This window comes from Idiotropiscis lumnitzeri, unplaced genomic scaffold, assembly GCF_059441095.1.
Source record: "Idiotropiscis lumnitzeri isolate Australia: NSW breed Sydney's pygmy pipehorse unplaced genomic scaffold, RoL_Ilum_1.0 HiC_scaffold_234, whole genome shotgun sequence".
NCBI lineage: Eukaryota > Metazoa > Chordata > Actinopteri > Syngnathiformes > Syngnathidae > Idiotropiscis > Idiotropiscis lumnitzeri.
Window position 1 is genome coordinate 43,919 of NW_028283772.1, and position 25,742 is coordinate 69,660.

General features: G+C 41.6%; 1 protein-coding gene across 1 annotated transcript in view; it reads left to right on the forward strand.

Annotated features, from left to right (window-relative positions):
* LOC148314767 (uncharacterized) overlaps positions 1-25,742 on the forward strand; it is a 63,828-nt gene that overhangs the window by 1,517 nt on the left and 36,569 nt on the right. The window contains exon 2 of the mRNA XM_088287615.1: positions 10,749-11,178. Within this exon, the coding sequence (XP_088143741.1) occupies positions 10,749-11,178 (430 nt within the window). The remainder of the gene's footprint in view (positions 1-10,748; positions 11,179-25,742) is intronic.

A 25,742-nucleotide genomic window follows, 5' to 3' on the forward strand; every position in this document is an offset into this window, starting at 1 on the left:
AAAAGGAGGCCCTTTCACCTTCTACAGCTTGGACCTAATAACCACAGGACCACAATCGAGTACTGAAGACCTCCAAGAAATGCCCAATAAACTACTCCAAGGGAAAGACAAATAAACAGGAATGAGAACAAAATACAGGCTTTTCAAATAAAACAACCTAATTTAAATTGGCCAACTTGTAAAATGGAAAAGAAAATCCTTAATTATGCACAAAAAGCATGAACGTGTTGAGCAAAAGGAAGAAAAAAGGAGAAAGCAGAAAGTCCTGTTTTAAACATTACTTTTTCAGGACGAGTTGTGGTAGCAATGGAGGATCACGTGACATAAAAAAACAAACATAAAAAGTGTGTGTAGAAGAAGTTCTACATCAACGTGCATTTTACTTATTAGGCCGTGATGCACTGACACAATTGGACCTTAATATCAGAGTCAATATGCAGGGGCGGATTCAAACAGACGTCAAAACTTTAAAAGGGCGCATTATCGGTGATAAGCAAAAAGGAAAAACATTGCCAGAGCATTAAAACCAATAACAGAGAAGTTAATGATGTTTTTAAAGGTGTTTAATTCATGATTTGCAAATTACTCAGAAATCACACGACCATTGCTGGACATCATTTATGATAAGCCAATGATATTTGCAAGAAGAGAATAATTGTTTGAACATTTGAGGCTGACAAAGCTTTTGAACTTGTCAAGCATGAACTCATTGATTACGATGTGTTAGCACTACCAACTTGATATTTAACTGCTAAATTGAGTCATGGAAATTCCCATGTCTCAACAGGGGGGATTGATATCCATAGTACAGCTAGGACAACAAACCTTTTTAAAAAAATTTTGTAGGTCATGTCTAGTGTGTAGTAAACATAATGTTCAAGTGAATATGAGACCAAAAAGGAGATTCTATCGACAAAGCATCTTAACGCACTACCAAATTACTATGAGCATTGAGCAAACAGTGACTGCAAAAATGGCTTCATGGACTTGTGTTGCTGCAGAAACACAGGAAAGTGAATCCATTTGCATATTAGTCACAATAATTTGATCCCGTGGTAAGAGCCACGTCAGAGTGTGTTCAAGCAGTCTTGACTGCTGCTTAAGGAATTAAAAAATTACATTCTTGTCCACCACATTCACATTGCACGGCGACCTCATTGTCACAGGGACACATTACACTGATAAGGTGCGGTGCGTTTCAGCCCAGCGTCACTTTTTCCCGCACTAGTAAAAGGCGCCACACGACTGTGGAAGCCGCTCCAAATTATCACCAAACCGCGACTTGACCTTATGGACATTTTTCTCCCGACTGGAGGAACATTTTTTGTTTTGGGGATTGCAAATGGAAATTTTGTTTCAAGGGATACTAAATTCTGTATGTTCAAGACAAGCAGCATGATGTTTTGCACTGATTCAGGCGTGTAAGACACAAAAACCAGGTGCACATTCCAGACTGTTAAGAAAGAAATGAGGTGCACATTCCGGACTGGTGAGGAATAGAAGCGTTTGAGAACTAAGGTCACAAAACAGTTCATTTGTAAGAGAGAAATTGTTAGGATAAGCAGGAAGAGCGTAGCTGGTGTGAGCTAATTAAAATTTAGGGTTTCCCATCTTGTATGGGTTGTATGGTTACAATGTGAACTGACAGTCAAGATAAATGTTCATGTGTTCTGTCGACATTGGGCAGACAAGGGCTTTTAAAACCACAACAGGAAACGAAATGTTGTGCATAAAACATGCCTAAATGGTTATTTGAAAAGCAAAACTTACTTAATAAAATGACCCAATTACAATTGGAAACTGCCTCGCTGACAATGCAGCGAAGGCTGCAGCCCAAAGCATGACCTCAAAGTCGGCACTGCATTACTATAAAGGAAAATGAACACACACACACACACACACTCACAGCAAGTCAACTTGACAATTTGATATCACGCCAGGAAAAATACACCACTAATTGAATGCACACATTGGGGGAACAAAGGTGCAAACATTGCTGAGGACAGGATCAGCAAATTGGCAGATGGCAAATCCTGGGTGCCTAATTCATTGATTAGAGGAATAAGATGATTGACACACGAGCAGATAGTCGTGTGTCAACAGAGGGGAAGTATGATATGAAATTGTTCCCACATGCAGACTTTTCAACAAAAAAACTTTTTTTAGACAATGTGTTATTTGTTTGAGATGCAATGTTGTTTGGTTGTAATTAATGTTATCAAAATGGGTTAAGTTGTTTCCAACAAGATATGATGATGCTAAAACAGTTGGAAAAAGTATTGTGTAATCAAATTATCCTGACATTTGGAATTGCAAGAGTGATTTAAAGTGAAAATTATGCATTTTGTGAATGATGTTGTAACGAAATGGGACACTAATGGAACTAATGGAACTATTAAGGCCAGACTTATCAAGAAGAAAAAAAAAGACAATGGTCAGACTATTTTTCAATCACAGCAATGAGGATAGTGCCAGCCGAAGGAAGGACACTATCCCCTTTTGAAATCCTATATGGCTTCACACATGGACTCTCAGGTTCATCAGAACCACCAGCGACTGGCACATCGGTCTCAGTCCACATGAAAGACATGTTTGACTGACAAAGATGCAAAGACACAATTACTGGTCAGTGTGTTCTGATCCACAGAGAAATCACGTCCGTGTGGGAGACCAAATCTTCTTCAAGGTGTTGAAACGACTTCGTTGGGACAAGTGAATGCTGAGATGGCCCTCGCCAGATGATGGCAGTGACCCCGGCGGCAGCAAAGGTCGCGAGGCGTGGCGACTGGATCCACCAGTCGCAGTGCAAGCTGAAAGGCCTAGCGACGCGAATCCCTCGAAAAGGAGCCCACCTGAGTCACAATCTCGGACCACACGCACATCAGAACCACACAACCAGCCACAGATACGAATGTTGGAGCCACAGAACAAAAAGATTAGATATTGTTTGGACATTAATGACGTACATAACAAAGAAATTTCAGCCTTGATTGGAGAACATTACTGCATTTAAAATTTTAGTAAAATGAAACAATTATTGATGTTATGACCACTATGAAAAATTTGAAGGACACAATTTATCGGGATAATCATAGTTTTCATTTTGTTATGTGTTGTTTGTTCATGTTGCATTGTTCCTATGACAAAGACTATGGTTAATCATATGTTTGTTGCCCAAACGTACCATTCCAATCAAATTGATGTTGAGAATGATGAACTCGAACTGGACACTGAAACCTAAAAAACACATGGACCCTTTTTGCCCCTGACCCAACAAGTGCACACATACACCACACACGAAGATCCGGGAAGCTAGGACGGCTGTCCCATCCTACCACGAGGCAAGGGCCTCCACCAAGTCACCTCAGGGACAAGCTCTGCGTGGAGACAGTTTTTTTTTTTTTTCACTAGGCATATTGAAATGTTTTTTTAATATATATATATATATATATATATATATATGTTTTATTCCCTGATGGTCATCAAATTATGAGGATCTCGTTCCACGCCGGAAGGGAGGAGGGGAATTTTGTCCCTACTGAGGGTTTTCACCCCTCCACTGATAATCACACTGTTGTATGATTTCATTATGATGATCTGTCTTAAAGCCGTAAGGCCATGATTTAAACCCACAAACGGGGGGAAATGTAAGATGCGCTGAGGATAGGTAATCAGTTTGAGTATTCTTATCATGTTTTTATACACTCATTAATGTTTAATACACACACATAGACACTTACTTGTTATTTTAACACACACACACACACACACACACACTGTATCCTGAAGATGTGTTTAGTTAAAGTAACCTTTACACCGTGAGTTGTGATTTCCTGCCTGTTGGAGTCTTCTGGTGATTAGTTTAGTCTAAACAGACTTTCTTTGTATTTTAATTTCTTGTCTCCTGGTGATTCTTGAGTCAAGCTAATAAAATCAGAGCAGAGCAGGGAGGAAGAGAGAGGAAGGAGTCACGCGGAGCTGCCTGCTCGCTTCTGCTTTGTCCCACTCTTTCCCCCACCGGCCGGTGAAAATGAACGCCATTGTCTGGTTCCTCCTGGCCTCTCAGCCATCTTTTTATTTCGGCCGTTACCTTTAGTAAGTTATTTCAGTAAGCTCTCCCAAAAGGCGTCAGGGCATTTAAACATGACAAAAAGACAACTGAAATGTTTGATGTAAACACAAAAAACTCATCATCACTCAGACACAATGGTTCTTCTGGCACTGATCACATTGGCTTAGTGTCAATAAAAGAGCTTTGCAAAATTCAATTGATCATATTTTATTCAAAATCACATTTACATCTTACCACAAACAGTCAGTTCCTTGAGTTTTTTTTCGTCTTTTTTTTAAGCTTCAACGATCGCTGCTATTCTCGCCATCACAATCGTGTCTCTCAGCACCGTTTTTAGAAAAGAATTCTTTAGCGCAAACGCTGCAACTGAATGGCTTTTCTCCACTGTGTGTTCTTGTGTGGCTTCGTAAATGCGACTTTTGAGAGAAACTCTTGGCACAAACTGAGCAGGAAAAAGGTTTTTCTACAGCGTGCTTTCTTGTGTGGCTTGTTAATGTTGACTTTACAGAGAAGCATTTTCCACAAACTGAGCAGGAAAAAGGTTTTTCACCAGTGTGTGCTCTTGAGTGCGCTGTTAATTGTGACTTTCGAGAGAAACTTTTTCCGCAAATCGAGCAGGAAAAGGTTTTTCACCACTATGTGTTATTGTGTGGCTTGTTAAATTTGCCTTTAGAGAGAAACTCTTGCCACAAACTGAGCAGGAAAAAGGCTGCTCTCGACTGTGCGTTCTTGTGTGATATGTTAAAGTTGACTTTACAGTAAAGCTTTTGCCACAAACCGAGCAAGCAAAAGGTTTTTCACCACTGTGTGTTCTGGAGTGCTTTACTAAAGTAGACTTTCGAGAGAAACTTTTTCCGCAAACTGAGCAGGAAAAGGGTTTTTCTCCAGTGTGTGTTCTGTTAAACGCGCCTTATGAGAGAGACTCTTGCCACAAACTGAGCAGGAAAAAGGCTTTTCTCCACTGTGTGTTCTTGTGTGTTGTGTTAAACTTGACTTTTGAGTGAAACACTTGCCACAAAATGAGCAAGAAAAAGGTTTTTCTCCAGTGTGTGTTCTTATGTGGCTTGTTAAATGCGACTTTTGAGAGCAACTCTTGCCACAAACTGAGCAGGAAAAAGGGGTTTCTCCACTCTGTGTTCTTGTGTGGCTTCGTAAATTTGACTTTTGAGAGAAACTCTTGGCACAAACTGAGCAGGAAAAAGGTTTTTCTCCAGTGTGTGTTCTTGTGTGTTCTGTTAAACTCGTCTTTTGAGAGAAGCATTTTCCACAAACTGAGCAGGAAAAATGTTTTTCTCCACTATGTGTTCTTATGTGCCGTTTTAAAGAGAATTTTGAAGTTAATGATTTCCCACAGTGAGAACATACCCAACTGTCAGTGTGACATGCCCTTTCACGTTTGGCTTGCCCATCATCATTATCATCAGGAGAGCGTGATAATGTGTCCTCATTATGTACTTGTGATGGCCCCCCGTGGTCTTCGTCACCTTCTGTTGTCACGTGATGACTTGAGCTGCTGCTTGGAGGCTCCGCCCCTCTTTTGTCCTCACTCTCATCCTTGTTTGCATCTTCAGTCTTTATAGGGAGAACGTTCACTGGTGACTTGTTGATCTCCTCCTCCTCCTCCTCCTTTTTGATGTGAGTCAATTCTGGCTCATCTTTCACAGAACGGACATCATATTCACAGACGTCTGTAGGTCACAAAAAGACAAACACACATTTGGTTTGGTCAAGTCAAAGCTCATGCGGCGACTTTGTCCTATTTTCTACAGTGCTACCTTGACTTGAGCCTGCTGCACACGGAGCAACGCGTGCGACCCCGAATTGGACCGGACCATGAGGGCATTTCACAAAATTACATCCTACAATGTAAACCTCCCTTTTGATCCCCAATTTCATTTCTGACATCGTCACAGACGTTTCTAGAAGCGAGCTGAAGTTAGTACACACAGGCTATTGTGTGCGTCTGATGGAACACCTGTTGTGGGACCCTAACATATTGATGCAGACCACTGGGGGCCATCGCAACATAATGACATTGATAGAAAATAAATCCTTCAAGTGAAATATGTTTACAAGTATTTCTTATTGCATTTAGAGATAGAACTAAATGTTCCTGGGCTTGTTGGTAGAAAAGGGGGTTGTGACGTTCTCCCTTTTTAAGCCTATAGTAAGCCAAAGATGCAGACACATTCCTTAGAGCATGTGCTTGTTCACTGATGAGAACCGTGCAACCTTGGATGGATGCATTCAATGTATTTTAAATGTTTGGATGAGGTGAAACTACGCACGTGCACAAAACTGTGCAGGGCCACTCGAGGTTCATTGACTCTCACCCGACCAAGCCAGTACAAAGTTCATAAATAAAAAAGACCAATACGTACTTGATTTTTTAAAAGAACTTAATATTTTGTGTTGTATCCACTAAAATTGATCAACTGCCATTGATGTTTTCGCCGCAGTGTGCACATTATGTAGAGTTAGGCTGAATTCCTTCCGTAAGGAATTGCTAGAACAAGATATAAAAACCAGAAAATTGAAAATGTAAAATAATCAGTTCAAATTTTATACTGGGAAAACATGGAGTTCACCCCCCAATATTGGTTATTCTTTGGCATATATTTTCTGCACTGATTACATTTGACATAAACAAATGTTTGGCAAACCGACAAGCAATATTTAAAAATAAAACGGCAATAACCTTGAACGCATTTCCCCAAACAACTTAATGTTGTGATGCATGCAATGTCGTTCTTTACAAAGCAAATGAGAGTAAGACGTGTACAAACCTGCTTTGAGTGGCACAACACGAGGCTTGTTGCAAACTTCGCCCAGCAGTTGATGATGTTGCTCGTTCTCTTCTTTTATTCCACAAAGTTCCTCTTTGTACTTGGGTGTCGTTCTTTCACACATTTTCAAACGCCAATCCCAAAAAATCCGCCCTTGATCTCTGCTCGGCGATGAGTCATGTGCCTCTTTTCGTTAGCGGCTAGCTAGCTAACAAGCTAAGCTAACTACGCCAAAAAGCATCAACGCGTGAAGATGAGGTTATCGGGACACAAAGACTTAATGAATTATGTCGTAGTCTTTTAGAGTAGCACTGGAAATCCTGCGAGAAAATTACAGTCAGTTCCACACTAAATCAGAAAAATTTAGCGGTGGGTGTTTTTATTTCGGTGTGGATGTGGTCGAGGTCCTTCGGAAGCTGCGCGCTTGCTTATGACGTCATGCTTTAAGCACGTATTTTTCAAATATATTTATTTGCCTCTGTGTTTGTTTTTACCCCTGGCTGTTCTATTTTAATATATTATTTATTTAATATTTTAATTCGGTTGATGAAAAAATGTAACAAAATAATTAAATTGACGCCACATTGGCGAATCAGGTCCGACGTCATTCCGCCTTTGGCCCGAGAAGCCGCCGCTGCTCCAGCAGTGGAACGTTTACGTTTCTCCTACCGAACTTGCAACAATGCTGTGGTTCACTCGGGCTGCATGAATATAATGTCTGCATATACTCGCAGTGGTTCTCAATTATTTCACGTCCGCCCCTACCACGAAGAAAAAGATTCGCGCCCCCCCCCACCACCATTTTTTTTTTGTCTTTGTATATTGAGATTTGATTGTCAATAAAATATCCCTTAACTAAGCTAATTTGATAAGAAATATAATTTTGAGAACTATTATAGTGATGATCTCGAAACTCAGTACTCTGTTGTGCAAATATTGATGAGAGGACAAATATTTGTCATGTTATTGTTGGAGTTGGGTCACCGTGGAAATGAGAAGTAGTTAGTAAATCAACCTTTAAAAGCCAAACTTCCTCCAATGCGTGTTCGTTTTTTGTGCTCAAGAAGAAAAGGGTCAAATAAAGACTCAACAACTGATTAGAGTTCCGATATTTAGTTTCTTCAATTTCTGGAGTTCAGGAAATAGTACAAAGACAGATATCTGGGCGGCTTTTTCTTAATCTCACGAGAAATTGCACTCGGGCGAGCACAGTCGAAAAATGCGCACCATCTTTCAGCCCAGCTTCAGTTTTTATAGGAGTTTTTTATGTCAAGGGTAATGTAGGTTGAATCGGTTGAATCAGTCGTCCTCGCTCCCTCCCACGGCACGGCTCCACGTCCAAGGGAAGGTCCTCCCCAGGTTAGTCATCGTCTGGATAAGTTGATGATGGTCGATTCCCGTCTGGTCCCCAAGACTGGCGCGCCAAGGCTGGCCTTCTCCGGCGGGCAGTCCCTCCGTCTCTCTCTCCGCTGGCATTCTTCTGTAATCTTGTCGGTGTGTGCGCGTGTATGTGCAAGTGTATGTGCGTGTATGTGCAGGTGTATGTATATGTCTCTGTGTGTGTATGCGTATGTGCATGTGCTCCGATCTCCAATTGTTATGTCTTTCGGAATGTGTTTTTCTTTTGATAGCGTCTGTGTGAGTCCTCCAGTGCCCAATTTGGTCTGTTTGCATCTTCTACAGCCAATGTGGAGAATGTGCTTCATCGTATTTGTCCATGAAGTGCTGTGAATGTGAGGACAGCTCATGGAAATGCTATGTGTGCAAATCTATTCTCACTACTGAGAATTTCACTCAAGTTCACACATTTAAACTAAGTACTATAAATTTAGCATATGAGAATAATATAATTAATCAGTAAACATCAGGACTACAATCCCAGTTATTCTTGTGACCCGTGCTTCTAGTTCCATTTGATTAATGCTTTTTGTTTCAGCAATGTTTAACATATTCCCTAAATATGAACCTGCTAATTTAAATAATTGACCTTCTGTCCTGTAAGTGTTTAAAATAATGCCAGCAATCATAATACAATCCTTCATTTATCATTGCAGTATTTTCTATCATTGCAGTATTTTTTTATCATTGCAGCATTTTTATTAATTTCCCCTCTGTACCATAGACAGACATTCGGAGTGTTTCCTTACACTTGTAAATGTTGTGGAATGTAAGTGTGTATATACACATGGGGATTTGTGTATTTACGTATATACTGTGTATATTTGCATAGGTTTGCTTTTTTCTGAATGTCTGCTGCTAATGTTATACATAAACTGCTACATGACGCCGCCGCCTCTGTGTGATCTATTTCTTTGCTGCTGTAACACTGCAAATTTCCCCATTGTGGGACTATTGAAGGACATCTTTATCTTTATCTTTAAAAACATTGTGTTGGTGCTTCTTAAATAATTTTCCATAAGATTAAGATTGAACAAAATGGTGAAACAAAAATTTAAAAAGTAAATTTTGTAACAATTAAACATTGAATACTAAATTATTCCTAAAACAGTTCAATAACTCTTGTAATTAATAGTGAATTATTGTAGTTTAATGAATACTAAAACGAATAATGAAATATTAAAGTACTTAAATACCGAAATCATTTTCGAACACAATAACAGTTAAGTAATAAAATATATTATATATATACATATTTTAATTTAAAATTCGCAACCACATCGCAACCTGTTGAAAAACCCTGTAAAAAGGCAAAGGTGCAAATATGTTGACATAAAGTATCACTTTATCATGTCAACTGTTAATAATAGGGAAATGCATTTGGAATACTATCAAACCAACAACATGGTGTCAGATGTGAAAACAAAACCAGCAACAAAAGTAAAATTCAATACATCTCTCAAGTTCATATTTGGGAACTAAAATGTTTGTTCATTTTCATACGATTTAAATCGTACGTTTTTCCAATGTTTAGAAGAAGATAATGATTTGCATCGCAAATGGCGACATCTGTCGGTGAGTTGGTGACAGTGCGCCACTCAGCCAGCAGCCAATCATATCACAGCGGGGTGTGTCCTGTTCTTCCGCTTTCGTGACGAACAGGAAGTCCTTTCAGTGCGACTTTGAAGAACGTCGCTCTTTCATTCGTCTGGTCGAACAAAGAGAAGCACACGAGTTATCGCCAAGCAAAGACCAAGTGCGGACTTTTTGGAATTATCATTTGAAAATGTGTGAAAGAACGACACCCAAGTACAAAGAGGAACTTTGTGGAATAAAAGAAGAGAACGAACAACATCTTCAACTGCTGGACGAAGTTAGCAACCAGCCTCGTGTTGTGCCACTCAAAGCAGGTTTGTACACGAGTGGGTTGATCTGAATCAGAATGACTTGACCAAACCAAATGTGTGTTCGTCTTTTTGTGTCCTGCAGACGTCAGTGAAAATGATCTCTGTTCTGTGAAAGAGGAGCCAGACTGGACTCACATCAAAACGGAGGAGGAGGAGGAGGAGATCAACAAGTCACCAGTGAACGTTGTCCCTATAAAGACTGAAGATGAAAACAAGGATGAGAGTGAGGACAACAGAGGGGCAGAGCCTACAAGCAGCAGTTCAAGTCATCACGTGACAACAGAAGGTGATGAAGACCACTGGGGGCCATCACAAGCACAAAATGAGGACACATTATCAGGTGCTCGTGACGATGATGATGATAATGAGCAAACTAAACGTGAAAGGGCATGTCACACTAACTCATTAACTTCAAAGCTGTCTTTAAAACCGCACACAAGAACACACAGTGGAGATAAACCTTTTTCATGCTCAGTTTGTGGAAAATGCTTCTCTCAAAAGGGAAATCTAACAGAACACACAAGAACACACACTGGAGAAAAACCTTTTTCCTGCTCAGTTTGTGGCAAACGCTTCTCTGGAAAGTCCAATTTAAGAAAACATACAGCAACACATAGTGGAGAAAAACCTTTTTCTTGCTCAGTTTGTGGTAAAAGCTTTTCTCTAAGGTCCCGATTAACAGAACATACAAGAACACACACTGCAGAACCTCCTTCTTGCTTAGTTTGTGGTAAAAGCTTCTCCCAAAAGGCTCATTTAACAAGCCACACAAGAACACACAGTGGGGAAAAATCTTTTTCCTGCTCAGTTTGTGGCAGAAGCTTCTCTCATAAGTCAACTTTAACAAGGCACACAAGAACTCACAGTGGAGAAAAACCTTTTTCCTGCTCATTTTGTGGAAAATGCTTCTCTCAAAAGTCTTATTTAAGAAATCACACAAGAACACACAGTGGAGAAAACCCTTTTTCCTGCTCAGTTTGTGGAAAATGCTTCTCTGAAAAGTCACATTTACAAAGCCACACAAGAACACACAATGGAGACAAGCCATTCAGTTGCAGCGTTTGTGCTAAAAAATTCGCCACTAAACAGCATGCTGCGAGACACGATTGTGATGGTGAGAATATAGGGCTGGGCGATATGACCTAAAATCAATATTGCGATAAATTGAGCAATTTCACCTTGGTAATGATCGATGCACGATAAATTCCCCCCAAAATCAAAATAAATGCAGGAAATGCATATTAACTGTTTTTTTTTTTTAACCAACTGGTACACATTACTTTCAATGAAAAATAATAGTACAAAAACCATTTGTATAAACATTCCAAATATCTTGCTTTGCATGATTTGAACAATGTCACAAAGAACAGGAGAAAAAGGGTACCTCTCACAAAATCTTTTTCTGCAAATCGATTGTGCCGAGATGCTGTCATGCCATTTGCAAAGGCCTAGATTTATGTAAAGGTATGTTGAAAACAATATAAATAATGCCATGTGCAAAGGAGCTAGTCGCCCGTAAACAAAATGCTCATTAGAATGGAAAAAAATGTCAATGCAATGCCAGTGCCAAATAAACAAGTGTGCTTCATTAGGAAAATGCCGTCTCGAGTACTCCGGTGCGCAGTCGTCACTTGTCATCTATGTAATGCACATTCAGGCTCAAACAGGGATCCATGTTGTGACCCGACCATAAGTCGGATGTGGATGCAAAATGCTTGACATGTGTCCGCACCCGTCCCGATGTTGTCCATATCGGGAAGTACGGTTTGCAACAAATATTTTCGTACCTCTCGTCGGCTACTTTCATGAGGCGTTTAAATCCTGTGCGCTCCACTGTAACTAGAGGAGCTCTATCTTTCGCTATGTGCTCGGCTATCGCGTCCACCTCTGAGACGTTCTCTCGTATGGTGTCGCCTCCGTAATGGGCTGTTGTCACTGGTCCAACCTTGCTTCTCACTTTGAACTTTTAGCACAAGCTCCAAGTCAACAGCATGGTTGTGTTGTGGGTGGTGAAAAAGAAAAGGTTGGACGCGCTGTTTCAGGTGCTTACGACGCACTTTGTAGTTCATGTTCTTTTGCTCAAACATCGTCTTTTTGGAACCCAAAACATTTCTTAACGACAGATGTCGGAATTTCTTTTCGGGACAAGCGAGTCAGGAACAATTTCAACGAACATTACGTCGTCTTCAGCCGTGTCAGCTGCTTCTAGATTTGAATCGACAGCTACGACCGCGTCGTCAGTTTTCTTTCTTGTTCAGCTGGGTGGAGTCACGTGACTACAGCCGCTCAAGCCGTCTTACAGGGGCATGAACATAGCTGCAGACAGAAAGGACTTCTTTTTTTTTTTAAAACACCGAATTAACCGACATGGGCAAAATGATTTTATTAAATTTCGATCACGGTAAATTTTCGGTTTATTGCCCAGCCCTACGAGAATAGCAGCGATCCTTGAAGCTTAAAAAAAGACACAAAAAAAAACCTGAAGGAACCGACTCTTTGTGGTAAGATGTAAATGTGATTTAGAAAATATGATATATTGAATTTTCAAAGCTCTTTTATTGACACAAGGCCAATGTGATCAGTGCATTGTATCTGAGTGATGATGATTTTTTTTGTGTTTACATCAAACATTTAAATGAAATTAATTGCCTTTGCCTGGAAAAACATTTGTTAACGTTAGTGATGGGTAGATGAGGCATCCTGTATCGTTTCGACACAGTGACACAATGTATTGACACTGTGTTGACACTGTGTTGCTGAATACTGACACCTGGTGGACTTGCAGGAAACATTTGACAGGGTCATCTGACACTGATCTGTCAAACTAATTTTATCCAATTCCATTGATTAGCGACGTGATGTGTTTTTATATATCCTATTTCGTATTACTTTCCATCGCACTAATTATTCTCTTATTGATCCCATTTATATATTTAACTGAATTATTGTTGTATTGCACTGGAGGGGGGAGCTCTCTAATCTCGTTGCACACTTGAGTACAATGACAAAGCGATTTCTGATTCTGATTAGGCATTTGCTTTCACATTATTTTTACATACACGCAATTTCATAAAAAAAATCTTTGATATTCGAGACGCAGTTGATAAATTAAGAGAACATCTGTCTGAATGCCCAAGTAAAAGTGTTGTGAATTACAATGGACTCATTGTAATTCAATATTTTTATTCAAAAGAAATTAGTTTCTCCTGCGTTTTGTTATTCAGTCTATTTCTTTTTTTGAGGCAATTTCTCCCGCCTTTGAGAAAATCCTCTCACAAGGCACTGAAGAGGCCGGTGTGCACAACGCCTGTGTGGCTAATATAAATAGGTGAGGGAACGTTGCCTCCATGGACTTCCAGTATAAGAGCGGGTCTTCCGTACGTGCAACGTGTCCTGCGGACGTATAGCGCTGCACCTCTGAGTGCGCATCAACAGTGACGTCTTCCATCTTGCGGATCTTTAACGCAACGTAACGCGCCAATAACTCGATGCTTGTTTTGAGCGTCCACCCTGTTGACAGATGCGCTTCCTTATGAACACAGTTTGGCGCGCGACCGCTGTGTCGACACGATTCTGGTAGTGGTCACGTGACTTTCTCAAAGCAGTACGCGCACCGACACGGGGTTTGCCCTGGAAGCTCGGCGCGCGCATCGACGCCTCGATGTCGTTGGACCCATCACTAATTTACAGCTAAGGCGCCCAACGAGAGGTATATGTAGCGCTACACTGTCGATGGCCAATTGTGTGCACACTTAAAAAAAATTAAAAAATCCAATGCATTGGTAACGCTGCGTGCGTTAAAATTACTTCGAACGTCGCGGTTCTACAAATTGCGCTGGATCACGTGACTCACTGACCAACCTTCGCGTCATCACCTGAGCTGAACTTTGCGTTGCGTTTACTGCCAGCACGTACAATGGAAGCCTGTGCAGCGGACATGGACACAAATAATGAAAATGAAGTACTTAATGATTCGGGAACTCAAAAACGTATTGTTAAATTAACAGAAAAGGGTTTGGTTGATAAACTTGAAAGGTTACAAAACAATAGGAAATGTAAACTTAACAATGCGAGTAAAGTTAGAAGCGAATTGAATGCATTCATGTCTTGTGGTGATAAAACCAAGGTGATAAATGGTCTTGATGAGTTGAAAGGGTTGTGTGTTGATGCTAAAAATGTACATGATTCAATGATGGGTTTGTTGTCTGTTGAAGAGGGTGAAAAGCACGAAATATGGTTTAAAGCCAAAATGATCCCAAACAATGAGTGTTTTTCAATGGTCAATCTATGGCTTTCACAAATACAAGAAATCATAAAAGAAACCGATAAAGGTTATGCTAATGATGAAATCTCTCCTGAAGATAGTGTGTCAAACGTGAGCAGCAGGGTTAGCAAAAAAAGTACCAAGTCCTCTGCTTCATCTGCTAAACTAAAGGCAGTAGCGGAAAGAGCTGCAGTGCTGGCTCGTGTGAAAATATTGGAACAACGACATGCTATTGAAGAAGAAGAAGCAAAACTAAGGAGAAGAATGGAGATGCTTGATTTGGAGGCGGAACTGGTGGCATTTGAAGCGCGGATGGACATTTATAATGCCAATGAAGAGGGCCAGTCTCAAGCGCAGTCAACTGTAAAGAAAAATGGAGCAATGAATGGACAAGGTTTAAACCCCACAGTCCAAGAGTTTAAACCTCATCATGATGATATGGAAACAGCACAACAAAAGGAGAGATTCAGGATGCCACAAATGGAAAACAAAACAACGGATGTGAGGCCAAAGAAATTGATTGCATCAAATATAAAGCAACAGCATAACCTCCTGGAACAAAGGAAATGGAACACAAATCAGGAGCACCCTTTGGTGGAGCAAGATGGAAAAGCAATGGAAGTAAAGGTACGGCCAACACAAAGTGATGCGCAAGCTCATTCATCAACCACTTCACAGGTTCCTGCAGACCTTTTGACCATTATGAGCAGACAAACTGAGATTACAGCAGCTTTAATGAACCAACAGCGTTCAATGACACTTCCACCAAGAGACATTCCAATATTTGATGGTGATCCATTGCACTACAGAACTTTCATTAAAGCATTTGAGCAAGGAGTGGAAAGTAAAGCAGCCGCAGCAGACAGTTTGTATTATTTGGAGCAATACACCCGAGGGCAACCTCAGGAACTTGTGCGAAGTTGTCAACACATGGCTTCAGATCGTGGTTATGCCGTGGCCAAGGCTTTGCTCCAGGATCATTTTGGAAATCCTTACAAAATGGCCACTGCATACATTAGTCAGGCTCTGTCATGGCAAACAATAAAAACAGATGACACAAAGGCACTGCACAGTTACTCCTTTTTTCTACGCGGCTGCTGTAACATCATGGAGGAGCTGGAGTATGTGCACGAACTGGACATGCCTGCGAACTTGAGGGCAATCTTGGCCAAGTTGCCCTATAAATTACGAGAACATTGGCGTGGCAAGGCCTATGACATCATGGAATCAACAGGATACAGAGCTGGATTTGCTGACTTGGTACAGTTCATAGAGCGGCACGTAAGAATTCTTTCGGACCCCTTCTTTGGAGATCTGCATGATTACAGCCCTAACTCAACATCAATAGGTCAAGGCAGGTCATATGCGGGCAGTAGAGTGAAGGGGAACGTGGTGGCCAGTACCGTGACTGAGACAGATCCTCCCAAGGTTAAGCAGCCACACTCCTTCGAAGACTATGAAAATGGCCGTTGTGTTTTTTGCTCACTGGAACATTTGCCGGAAAATTGTAAGCAGTTTGGAAGAAAGAAACACACGGACAAGATGTTTATTTTGAAGAGAAGAGGTTTATGTTTTGGCTGCCTTCGTCATGGACATATTAGCCGTGACTGTGATATGAGATTGAAATGCGACATTTGCAAGCAAAATCATCCAACAGTGTTGCACATAAATAGACAGGCAACTGCTCCTCAACAAGAGTTGGAAACACCAGAGCTTATTCCCATTTCTCACACAACTTGTGGACATACAGGGGCCGGCAATTGTCGCACCATGTTGTCAGTGCTGCCTGTTAAAGTAAAAGCTGCCAAAGGTGACTGTGTGATCTTAACATATGCATTCTTGGATCCAGGCAGCACCGGAACATTTTGTTCTGAACAACTGATGAATCGCTTGAACCTCTCTGGAAAGAGAACCCAAGTCCTGATACGAACAATGGGTCAAACAAAGATGAGTCATGCCTTTTCACTTTTTAATCTCGAGGTGGCCGGCCTGGAAAGCTCTCAGTTCCATCCACTGCCGGAAGTGCTTACACAGGCGCAAATGCCAGTCACTACAGACGATATGGTAACATCTCAAGACCTCCTTAAATGGCCGTATTTGTCAGCTATACAGGTACCGTCCATTCAAGCCAAGGTTGACCTGTTGATCGGGATCAATGCACCCAAGCTATTGGAGCCATGGGAAGTTATTGATAGTCAAGATAATGGTCCGTATGCTGTCAAAACTGCGCTCGGCTGGGTGGTTAATGGCCCACTGGATGGGAATAGTAGGATGGAAGCTTCTGTCGTATCTGTGAATAGAATTGGTGTCAGCAGGCTGGAGGAGCTGCTAATGAACCAGTATAATCATGATTTCTGCGAGAAGCACATGAAAAGCCAGGAAATGTCAAGAGAAGACCAGCAGTTTCTCAATATAGTGGAAACATCTGCCAAGTTACAGGATGGAAAGTATACTATAAACTTACCTTTCAAGAAGAAAGATGTCTTCTTACCAAACAATTTTGCTGTGGCCCAACAACGGTTACAAGGTCTGAAGAAGAAATTTAAGTTTGATCAGCAACTCCATCAAGAATATGTGAAGTACATGACTAATATAATCACTTGCAATTATGCAGAACAAGTACCTGACGATCAAAGAGACCTTGATTCAGGAAGAGTTTGGTATATTCCCCATCATGGTGTCCATCATCCCAGAAAGGGAACACTGCGTGTCGTGTTTGACTGCGGTGCCCCGTTTAAGGGCTTGTCCGTGAATACAGAGCTGCTGCAAGGGCCCCTTCTCACAAGCACGTTGATGGGCGTCCTCATGAGGTTTAGACAACAGCCAATAGCCTTCATGGGAGACATTCAAGCTATGTTCCATCAAGTCCGTGTGCCAGAGGAGGATCGGGACTTTCTACGTTTTTTGTGGTGGCCTAATGGAGACACAACACAACAACCAGTGCCTTACAGAATGATGGTGCATTTATTTGGAGCCATCTCATCACCAAGTTGCGCAGCTTATGCTCTGAGAAGAATGGCTCAAGACAATCAGTCTAAGTTCCTACCGGTTGTTATAGAAGCTGTTCAACAGAACTTTTATGTTGATGATTGTCTGAAGAGCACAGCCACTGTCACAGAAGCTATCCAGCTGATACAGGGCCACATTGCTGTCTGTCAACAAGGAGGCTTTGCTTTGAAAAAGTGGATTAGCAACAGTCGTGTTGTTTTGCAAGCCATCTCTGAAGGGTGGAGAGCCAAAGAGCTGAAGATGTTGGATTTGGACATTGACAAGCTTCCAGTAGAAAGAGCGCTTGGTCTTCAGTGGTGTGTGGAGACGGATGCTTTCGTCTTTGGATTGGAAATAAAGCATCGGGCTCTGACCAGACGTGGGATGCTATCAGTCAACAGTTCTGTTTATGACCCATTGGGTTTCCTGGCGCCAGTGACCCTTCAGGCCAAAATAATGCAACAGGAGCTGTGTAGAAGGGGCGGTAGTTGGGATGATCCTTTGCCACAAGACATTTTAAAGCGATGGAGAAGGTGGTTGGAGGACTTGGGCCAGCTAGCTACATTTAAAGTTGACCGGTGTATTAGACCAGCTGGGTTTGTAGCTGTAAAGCAGGCACAATTACATCATTTTTCTGACGCCAGCGAAGGAGGCTATGGAACTGTCACAGATGTGCGTTTAGTGAGCGACGAAAACCAAGTTCACGTATCCTTTCTCCTTGGCAAGGGTAGAGTAACACCCTTAAAGGTTGTGACTATTCCCCGACTTGAACTGTCTGCAGCTGTTCTCGTTGTGAAGATGGATGCTATGATCAAGGCTGACTTGGAATGCACCTTAATAGGTCTGTGTTTTGGACCGATAGCACATCCGTGCTGAAGTATGTTTGCAATGAAGATCGGCGATTTTATACAGTTGTTGCAAATCGAGTTGCCGTAATACGAGACTTGTCTGAGCCTGCACAATGGAGAGATGTTGGTACAAGGGAGAATCCAGCTGATTATGTGTCGCGAGGTCTGAGTGTTTCTGACTTTTTGAAAAGCAGAAGATGGCTGGAAGGACCAGAATACCTGTGGAGGGAAGAGGATCAGTGGCCACAGACACTGCTGGATGTCTCTTTGGACGTGGAAGATAAAGAAGTCAGGAAGGAGGCAGCAGCTCATGCTGTCAGTGTGTGCACTCCTGTACCAACAGATCAGCTGATCCTATTCTTCTCAGATTGGAGAAGGCTAAAAAGAGCAGCGTCTGGGTATTCAAAGTTGAAATCATGGTTGAAGGAAAATTGCAAGGGGAACAAGCAGCTGCTTCCCTCAAGAAATGTCACCGTGTTACGTAATAAGCCCATCAGAAAGCCACAAAGACACATTTTAGCATTAAAAGATTTACAAGATGCTGACATTTCCATCATCCGTTACTGTCAGCATCAGAGGTTTAAGTTGGAAATAGAAGCTCTTGCAAAGGGTTCGAGTGTGAGCCGCCATGGCCCTATCTGTAAATTGGAACCTACCTTAGATGATGGGCTGCTAAGAGTTGGAGGTAGGCTAGGCAAAGGTGCAATGCCAGAGGAGGCCAAGCATCCAGTCATCCTTGGTAAAGGTCTGCATATTTCTAGCCAATTTGGATCAGGCAGCGATAACAGGACATCTTGCGCAAGTTGGAGTTAATTGGACTTTTAACCCACCTCCGTGCTCCCACTTTGGCGGCGTTTGAGAGAGGATGATTTGTTCAGTGAGAAGGGTCCTAAACTCTGTTTTACGTCAACAAACCTTGGATGATGATGGACTGGCAACAGTGTTATGTGAGGCAGAAGCTATCTTGAATGATAGACCAATCACCAAGCTGTCAGATGACCCCAATGACTTGGAACCACTCACGCCCAATCATATTCTCCTGTTACGAGGGAAGCCGTCAATTTCGCCTGGTGTCTTTTCGGCTGAGGACCAGTATGGGAAAAGGAGGTGGAAGCAAATCCAATTCCTTGCTGATTTATTTTGGAAGAGATGGGTTCGTGAGTACTTGCCATTGCTTCAACAAAGACAGAAATGGAATGACAAGAAAAGGAACCTGGCTGTCGGAGACATTGTGACCATTATGGATCCATCTGCTCCATGGGGATCCTGGCTTCTAGGGAGAGTCTTGGAAGTTTATGCAGATGCACTTGGGTTAGTGAGATCCGTAAAATTGAGAACAAAATCCAATATAGTTGAAAGACCAATTTCCAAATTATGCTTAGTCTGTGAGACCTAATTTATTTAAAATGTTCGGGGGGGGGGGGATATATTTTAGGAATTGCCATGTTTGTGAACCATGTCAATTAGGGGCCGGTGTGTAGACGCCAAATAGGGGTCAAATGTGTGTGTGTATTACTTTTGTTGAGCAATGTGTGGCGCTCTGACTGATTATATAAAAGGGAAGAGGAAGAAGGTATGCCCAGGTACGGACTTAAAGGGCATACAGGTTTTTGACCGCTTGGGCGGAGCGTGTGCAACTTTATGGTGTTTTAGATTGATTTTAATATTGACGATTGATAAATAAACCTAACCTTTTAACAAGATACTCATGGACTCTGTGGTGAATAACATCGCAAAGCAATCACAGGTAGCAAAGCCGCCAGCGCGTCAAGCCAAGCCAATCTAAGCAAACAGACAGTCAATACCTCACTAGCCTACTAGTATACTGGCTAGTATAGCGGCTATGTTTTACAAAGATACACCAGGACATATGGATTCAACAGCCTTAACGGGGGATGCTGTTAACAAAGGTTTGATACGCCGATCGGAATTTGTGACGGGTTCCCGACCATTCACCGTGATAGGACTTCTACACACCGACATATTCTTTTGTGAGAGACATCTTCTCAATAACGTGGATCTACGAGTGAAACTCATCAAAGCCAACGACCAATTTTGTTTTATGAGTCCTCCCGATATGAACTATCATCTGAAAATCATGGGCGCATCCCTCTTTGTGAAAAGAGTCGCCGTTTCACCAGCCAACTCTATCGGTCATGCTGCGGCGCTCAACAAAGAAAATGCTTTATATCCGTTATCAAGAATTAATGTGAAAACTTATTCTATCCCCCAACATTCCAGGACATGTCAACAAGACAACCTTTTCCTCGGCCATACACCTCGTTATGTGGTGTTAGGGCTTGTCAACCACAACGCCTTTGTGGGCAGAAAAGATTTGAATCCATTTAATTTTGCTCATCATCATTTGGAATATTTAGCGCTATGTCAAGAAGGGAGACAGATTCCAGCCAAAGCCTTCCAACCCCAATTTAATGCGGGAAACGCGGTTCGAGAGCTTCATAACTTGTTTACAGCGACAGGAAGACATTTGAAAGATTTACCTCTTTGCATCAACAGGGAGGATTTTTCCGGTGGATATGCGCTGTATGTTTTTAACTTAAACCCCAACGATGATTCAGGAGCTCTCGCACCTGTCTCCAGCGGAAGTTTGAGGTTAGAAATGAGATTTAGACTCCCACTCCCTCACACAACCACACTTATTGTGTACGCCTGCTACGATTCCATCCTGGAAATAAATTCAAAACGACAGGTATTAGTGGATTATTACTGATGAACGGGAAAGAGCTGGAGCAACTCATGAAACGTCTACAAGGGCGTTTATTTGGAGGTGTTTACGCTTCGGATGAAATAAATTCGCTGCAGCCTAACCCCCCAATCTTCTACATCGTCAACACACATCCTCGACACTTACCCGGTGAACACTGGCTGGCTCTGACGTTGGAAAAAGATGGAACCAGTACTTTTTTTGACGCTTTTGGATTTCCTCCTGAATTTCAATATTATCCGCAAAACATTAACTCTTTTTTGAAAAAACATTCCGATCGTATTTTGTATCATAACAGACGTCTACAACACGAGCTATCAATCACCTGTGGTCAACATTGCGTCTATTATTTAACACATAGAGGCTGTGGTTTGAGTTATCAGGATGTGTTAACATGCTATAAGGATGATGTGTTAAAGAATGATGCCATGGTAACTAGTTTTGTAAAGCATTATCAAACCTGTGCGGAAAAGACATGTGCCGGTCAAGCGGCGTGTTCTTTTAAAAAATTTCAAACCTGTCATTGTCTGTAATCATTTAAAATGTATTTTATTGAATAAAAACACATGTATAAACATACAAAGGTTTTAGATTTTTCATTAAAACTTATGAAGAGGAATACCCCACCCACTTTACAGGAGCGGGTCTTTTTCTATTAGTTTTTTTCTTCTTCCTAATGGATGTCCTCTTGTTTGTGTCATCATCAGAGCTTAACGAACCTCGGAGTTTCAACCGTCTGAATTCGTCACGGGCGTGAGGGTTGACGATGGTGGTCTCCGGAATATTGAGTTCGTGTAGAGTGTGAAGAAACTCCTTCCAGCCTCTAGGGGTTCGAGTCGCGATGTTTTTACTCGTCAAAGTAATCTGCCTGAGTAAATCGGTCATGTGAGATCCTTTTATAGGCTTATCTTGAAACATGAATTCATGACGAGGGGTCCAGCTTCTATCAGCATCCTTAAGTTTTCTCAAAACATAGTCTGCGTTTTTCCGATAACGCGTTGGAATGTTATGCAGAATATCGAACCAGGGTTCGATTTCATTCCCCACCATTTTGTCTTGTACCTCAACATTCGAAATCTTTGAAGGGTTCAAAACCTCAGGGGTTAGAGACACGGTCAGAGGTCGTTCTTCCTTTTCACCTTGTTTGAGAAGGCTTAAATAACGATGAAGTAAAGACTGATACCTTGTTATTTTTTCATGAGGGGACAAGGATTGATCTTCCAAAACTGCCTTCATCTTCACATCCATGTCCTGTTCGGCAGTTTGTCTGATGGTAGGTTCGGGTTTTTTCAGACGTTCCAGTTGTTGTGGTGTGAGAAGAAACATTTTCTGGGCTGTTTTCAAACTCATGATGGCTAGTTTTTGTTGATTAACCCACCCAAAAGATTACCTAGGAAGGGTACAACTGTTCCCAACAGAGGAAGAATAAATCCACCCCTTTGAGTCAAAAAGGCGCGTTTTTTCTTAAGACTTGTTTTTTTACGTGCCAATAGTCTAATAATTTTCTTTTGTTTTTTTAATTTCTTAAACTGTGAAGGTGAAAGCGGTATATGACCCTTTAATAGATTGAAAGCAATTTCACAGAGGACCTTGATCAAAGAAGGTGGACCTCTGGTTAGTATGTCTTTACGTCTCTTAGCCGTGGCTTGAAACAGGTTCCTGAGTTGCGGAGCGTTTGTTTTTAAAAGCTTGGACATGTCAATTTTTGGAAATGTAGACGGTAGGCCACTGATCAGGAAGTACACCCGTTCTCAAACGGTATTGTTCTGGACATGTGGGTGTTAAATCCACCAATAAATACCCATGAGCGTCTTTGGTGGCATCTTCAAAACTTTCTAAAAAATAATTTTTCTTCGTAGGGAATATCTGATTAGCCAAAATACTGGTTTGTAATTTATCCCGAGGATTTTTGAACAAGACCATGTAATTACTATTTAGACTAATAGTACGACTGTATTTACCTTGGTGGAATACATTCTGAGTTAACAATATGACGCTCATATTTCTATGATGCCTATATTGGGTAAAGATTTTCACCACTTCAGGATGGTCCGATGCTTGGAAGATCAGATCATCAAGGATGATTAGATGAGTCTGGTGTAACGGGAACAAGGCTTCGTCATCAAAAGATTCTGGGAGACCTTTTAGGAATTTTATGTTTTTAATCAACTTTTGTAATTGGTTGTACAAGGGTTGATATGAGGTATAAATCCATACAATATTGTCAGGTACATTTCTCATAACATGTTGACAGTCTTCCAAAACACGTTTCACAAAATATGTTTTCCCACAACCGCTAGGCCCTGAGATCAAACATGAAAAAGGCACTTGGAGACGCGGATCGAATTCGACCTGTGATAATTCCATTTTCCCCTTAATAACCAAAAGGCACACTACGTCCGTCCGGCAAAAGTCTTCGTTTGTCGTAGACCACCCTAAACTTTTTGACGAATGAAGTATTTCTGACGCGAAACCCTTTTTTATCACGGACGATGCTGTGTTGTGGTGTCTTAAGCGAGTGCGTGTCGGGTTCGTTGCCATGCGTCGTGCTGGATATGTATCCCTCCACTAAGTCTTTGACACTGTCAAAGTTGATGTTTAGACCGCTTTCGTGCGTCTGTGTGATACCTTTAACCTTCATCACCGTTTTTTTAGTATCTCGAGTTTGATAGGCATAGCTTTTAGGACCGGCCGAAACAAATTCCTGAATGCTGTCACCGTCCAATTCATCAGTCAGATCACCGAGATACTGGCCTAGTTTTAGAGCCGTTTCCCCATCCCTGACCACGTAGATGAGGCTGTCTGTGTCAGTGTATAGAACCCTGTCTTGTAACTGCTCCAAAAATCTGTACATGAACAATCTTGCATGGGCTGTTGTAAAGCAAGCCACAAAGATGTTTGAGGTGTCGGAGGGTCGTGAAAGAATGTTCTTTTTGTCGCTGTATTGAATCATCGCGGTGTCTGATTTGATGAAACCGAAGTAATCGATGTCATACAACTGGACATTTTTTGTATCTATCGCAAAAGCTGCCAACTTTTCCACCGGTTATTTGATGCTTGGCATAGCAGACAGCGTTTCGACATGATTTATTACAGCCCTTGCAAAGGATGGGTTTCAGAGGCCGAGTTTTACAGGTCGGGTCTATGCAAACATGACAATGTCCGGGGCATTGATGTAGATTCTTATTATTGTAACCCTTGTAACAATAACAACAGAAATAACTACATCCCATCAAACCAACTGGACTTTTCACGCCGTAAAAGTGTTGATTTTGTAAAAACATCACCAAGGGATCTGCGGTTTTGGGGTATTCTGTCTCGAAATGAATCAATGGTCCAAACTCTCCTTCTTTTCTATATAGAACCACAATCTTACGACCCAAAAGCGTCTCGAATTTATTGATATCATTAAATCCAACAGGGGTCGTCTCATCCATCCCAACAGCTCTTTGATACTCGAGTGCTTGTCGATAGATCTCTTGCTCCGTCAATGAGTTATCCATTAAAAGCGCTAACGATGTAGCAAAGCATAGTTGTGTATCACCCGGATTGTTCGGCACCAGTAAATGCTTTCTTTTTTTAACAAGTATTTCATGATCCAAAAGACTGCCTATTCGACGTTTTTGACCCATACCTCCGCGAATATCACTTACAATTTGGATGACAAACTCTAGTTGTCTATCAAACAGGACTTGTGCGTTAGACTGTACGAGTCGATCGAGCAGATTTTGAACAGCGTTTTCACATACGTCGGGGTCGTCTGACATGCGAACCGTCTCATGTATATTTACATTTTCCCCCACCACTTCCAATTGAACCATATCCCCAGGCAATACGTTCGATAATGCGTGATCCATCTGTTCATTTATCGAGCCCATGATAGCGGTGTAAAATGCTGGAAAATCAGTGTTATCAACGGGTTCTGGTATGTTTAACGGGATCCTGAGTTCTGTATTATTGAAACGATCTCGTATGATTACCCGATGTCCACCTCTCTGTTCAACTGAATCCTCTAACGATTGGTTGTTTAAATGGTCACCTGAAGTTTGAGTTTGACCGTTTGATGTGGCTGGTGCGTTTGTGAATTCAGCAATCTGCATGGGTTCATGTTCATTTGGATCGGCCGGTGCTTTTGTGATTTCATCTGATGTGGATAGGGCGTTTGTGATTTCATTTGGATCGGCCGGTGCTTTTGTGATTTCATCTGATGTGGATAGGGCGTTTGTGATTTCATCTGACGACGCAGGTGCATTTGTGACATCCTCAGGCTGCGAGTTGTCCTCATCTGGCGTGGCAGGTGCGTTTGTGAAATCAACATCATCAGTTGTCATTGGTTCGTGTTCATTTGATGTGTTCTGCGCGCTTGGTAAATCAAGAACTGAGTTTAATAATGTTAGTTCGATAGGTAGCGTTTGTACGCGATCGTTTGGGGGTATATGACCATCTGATGTCTGTGTTCCCCCCGGCTGATTTAATGAGGGGACTGATAAATGAACATCCGCTGTTTGTCCATTATTGTTTGATGTGAGTAATGCTAGGTCTAGTGGTTGTGATTGCGTGTGTATCTGGTCCCTTTCTGATGTTTGTATTTGATCGTTTAACGCGAATATTGTTAGATCGAGCGGTTGTGATTGCGTGTGTATGCGATCATCTGTTGTTAAATCAAGCGGTTGTGATTGTGTGTGTATTTGACCGTTTAATGCTAGTATTGTTAGGTCTGGGGGGCGGGCGGTGTTGTTTATGCTTACAAACAC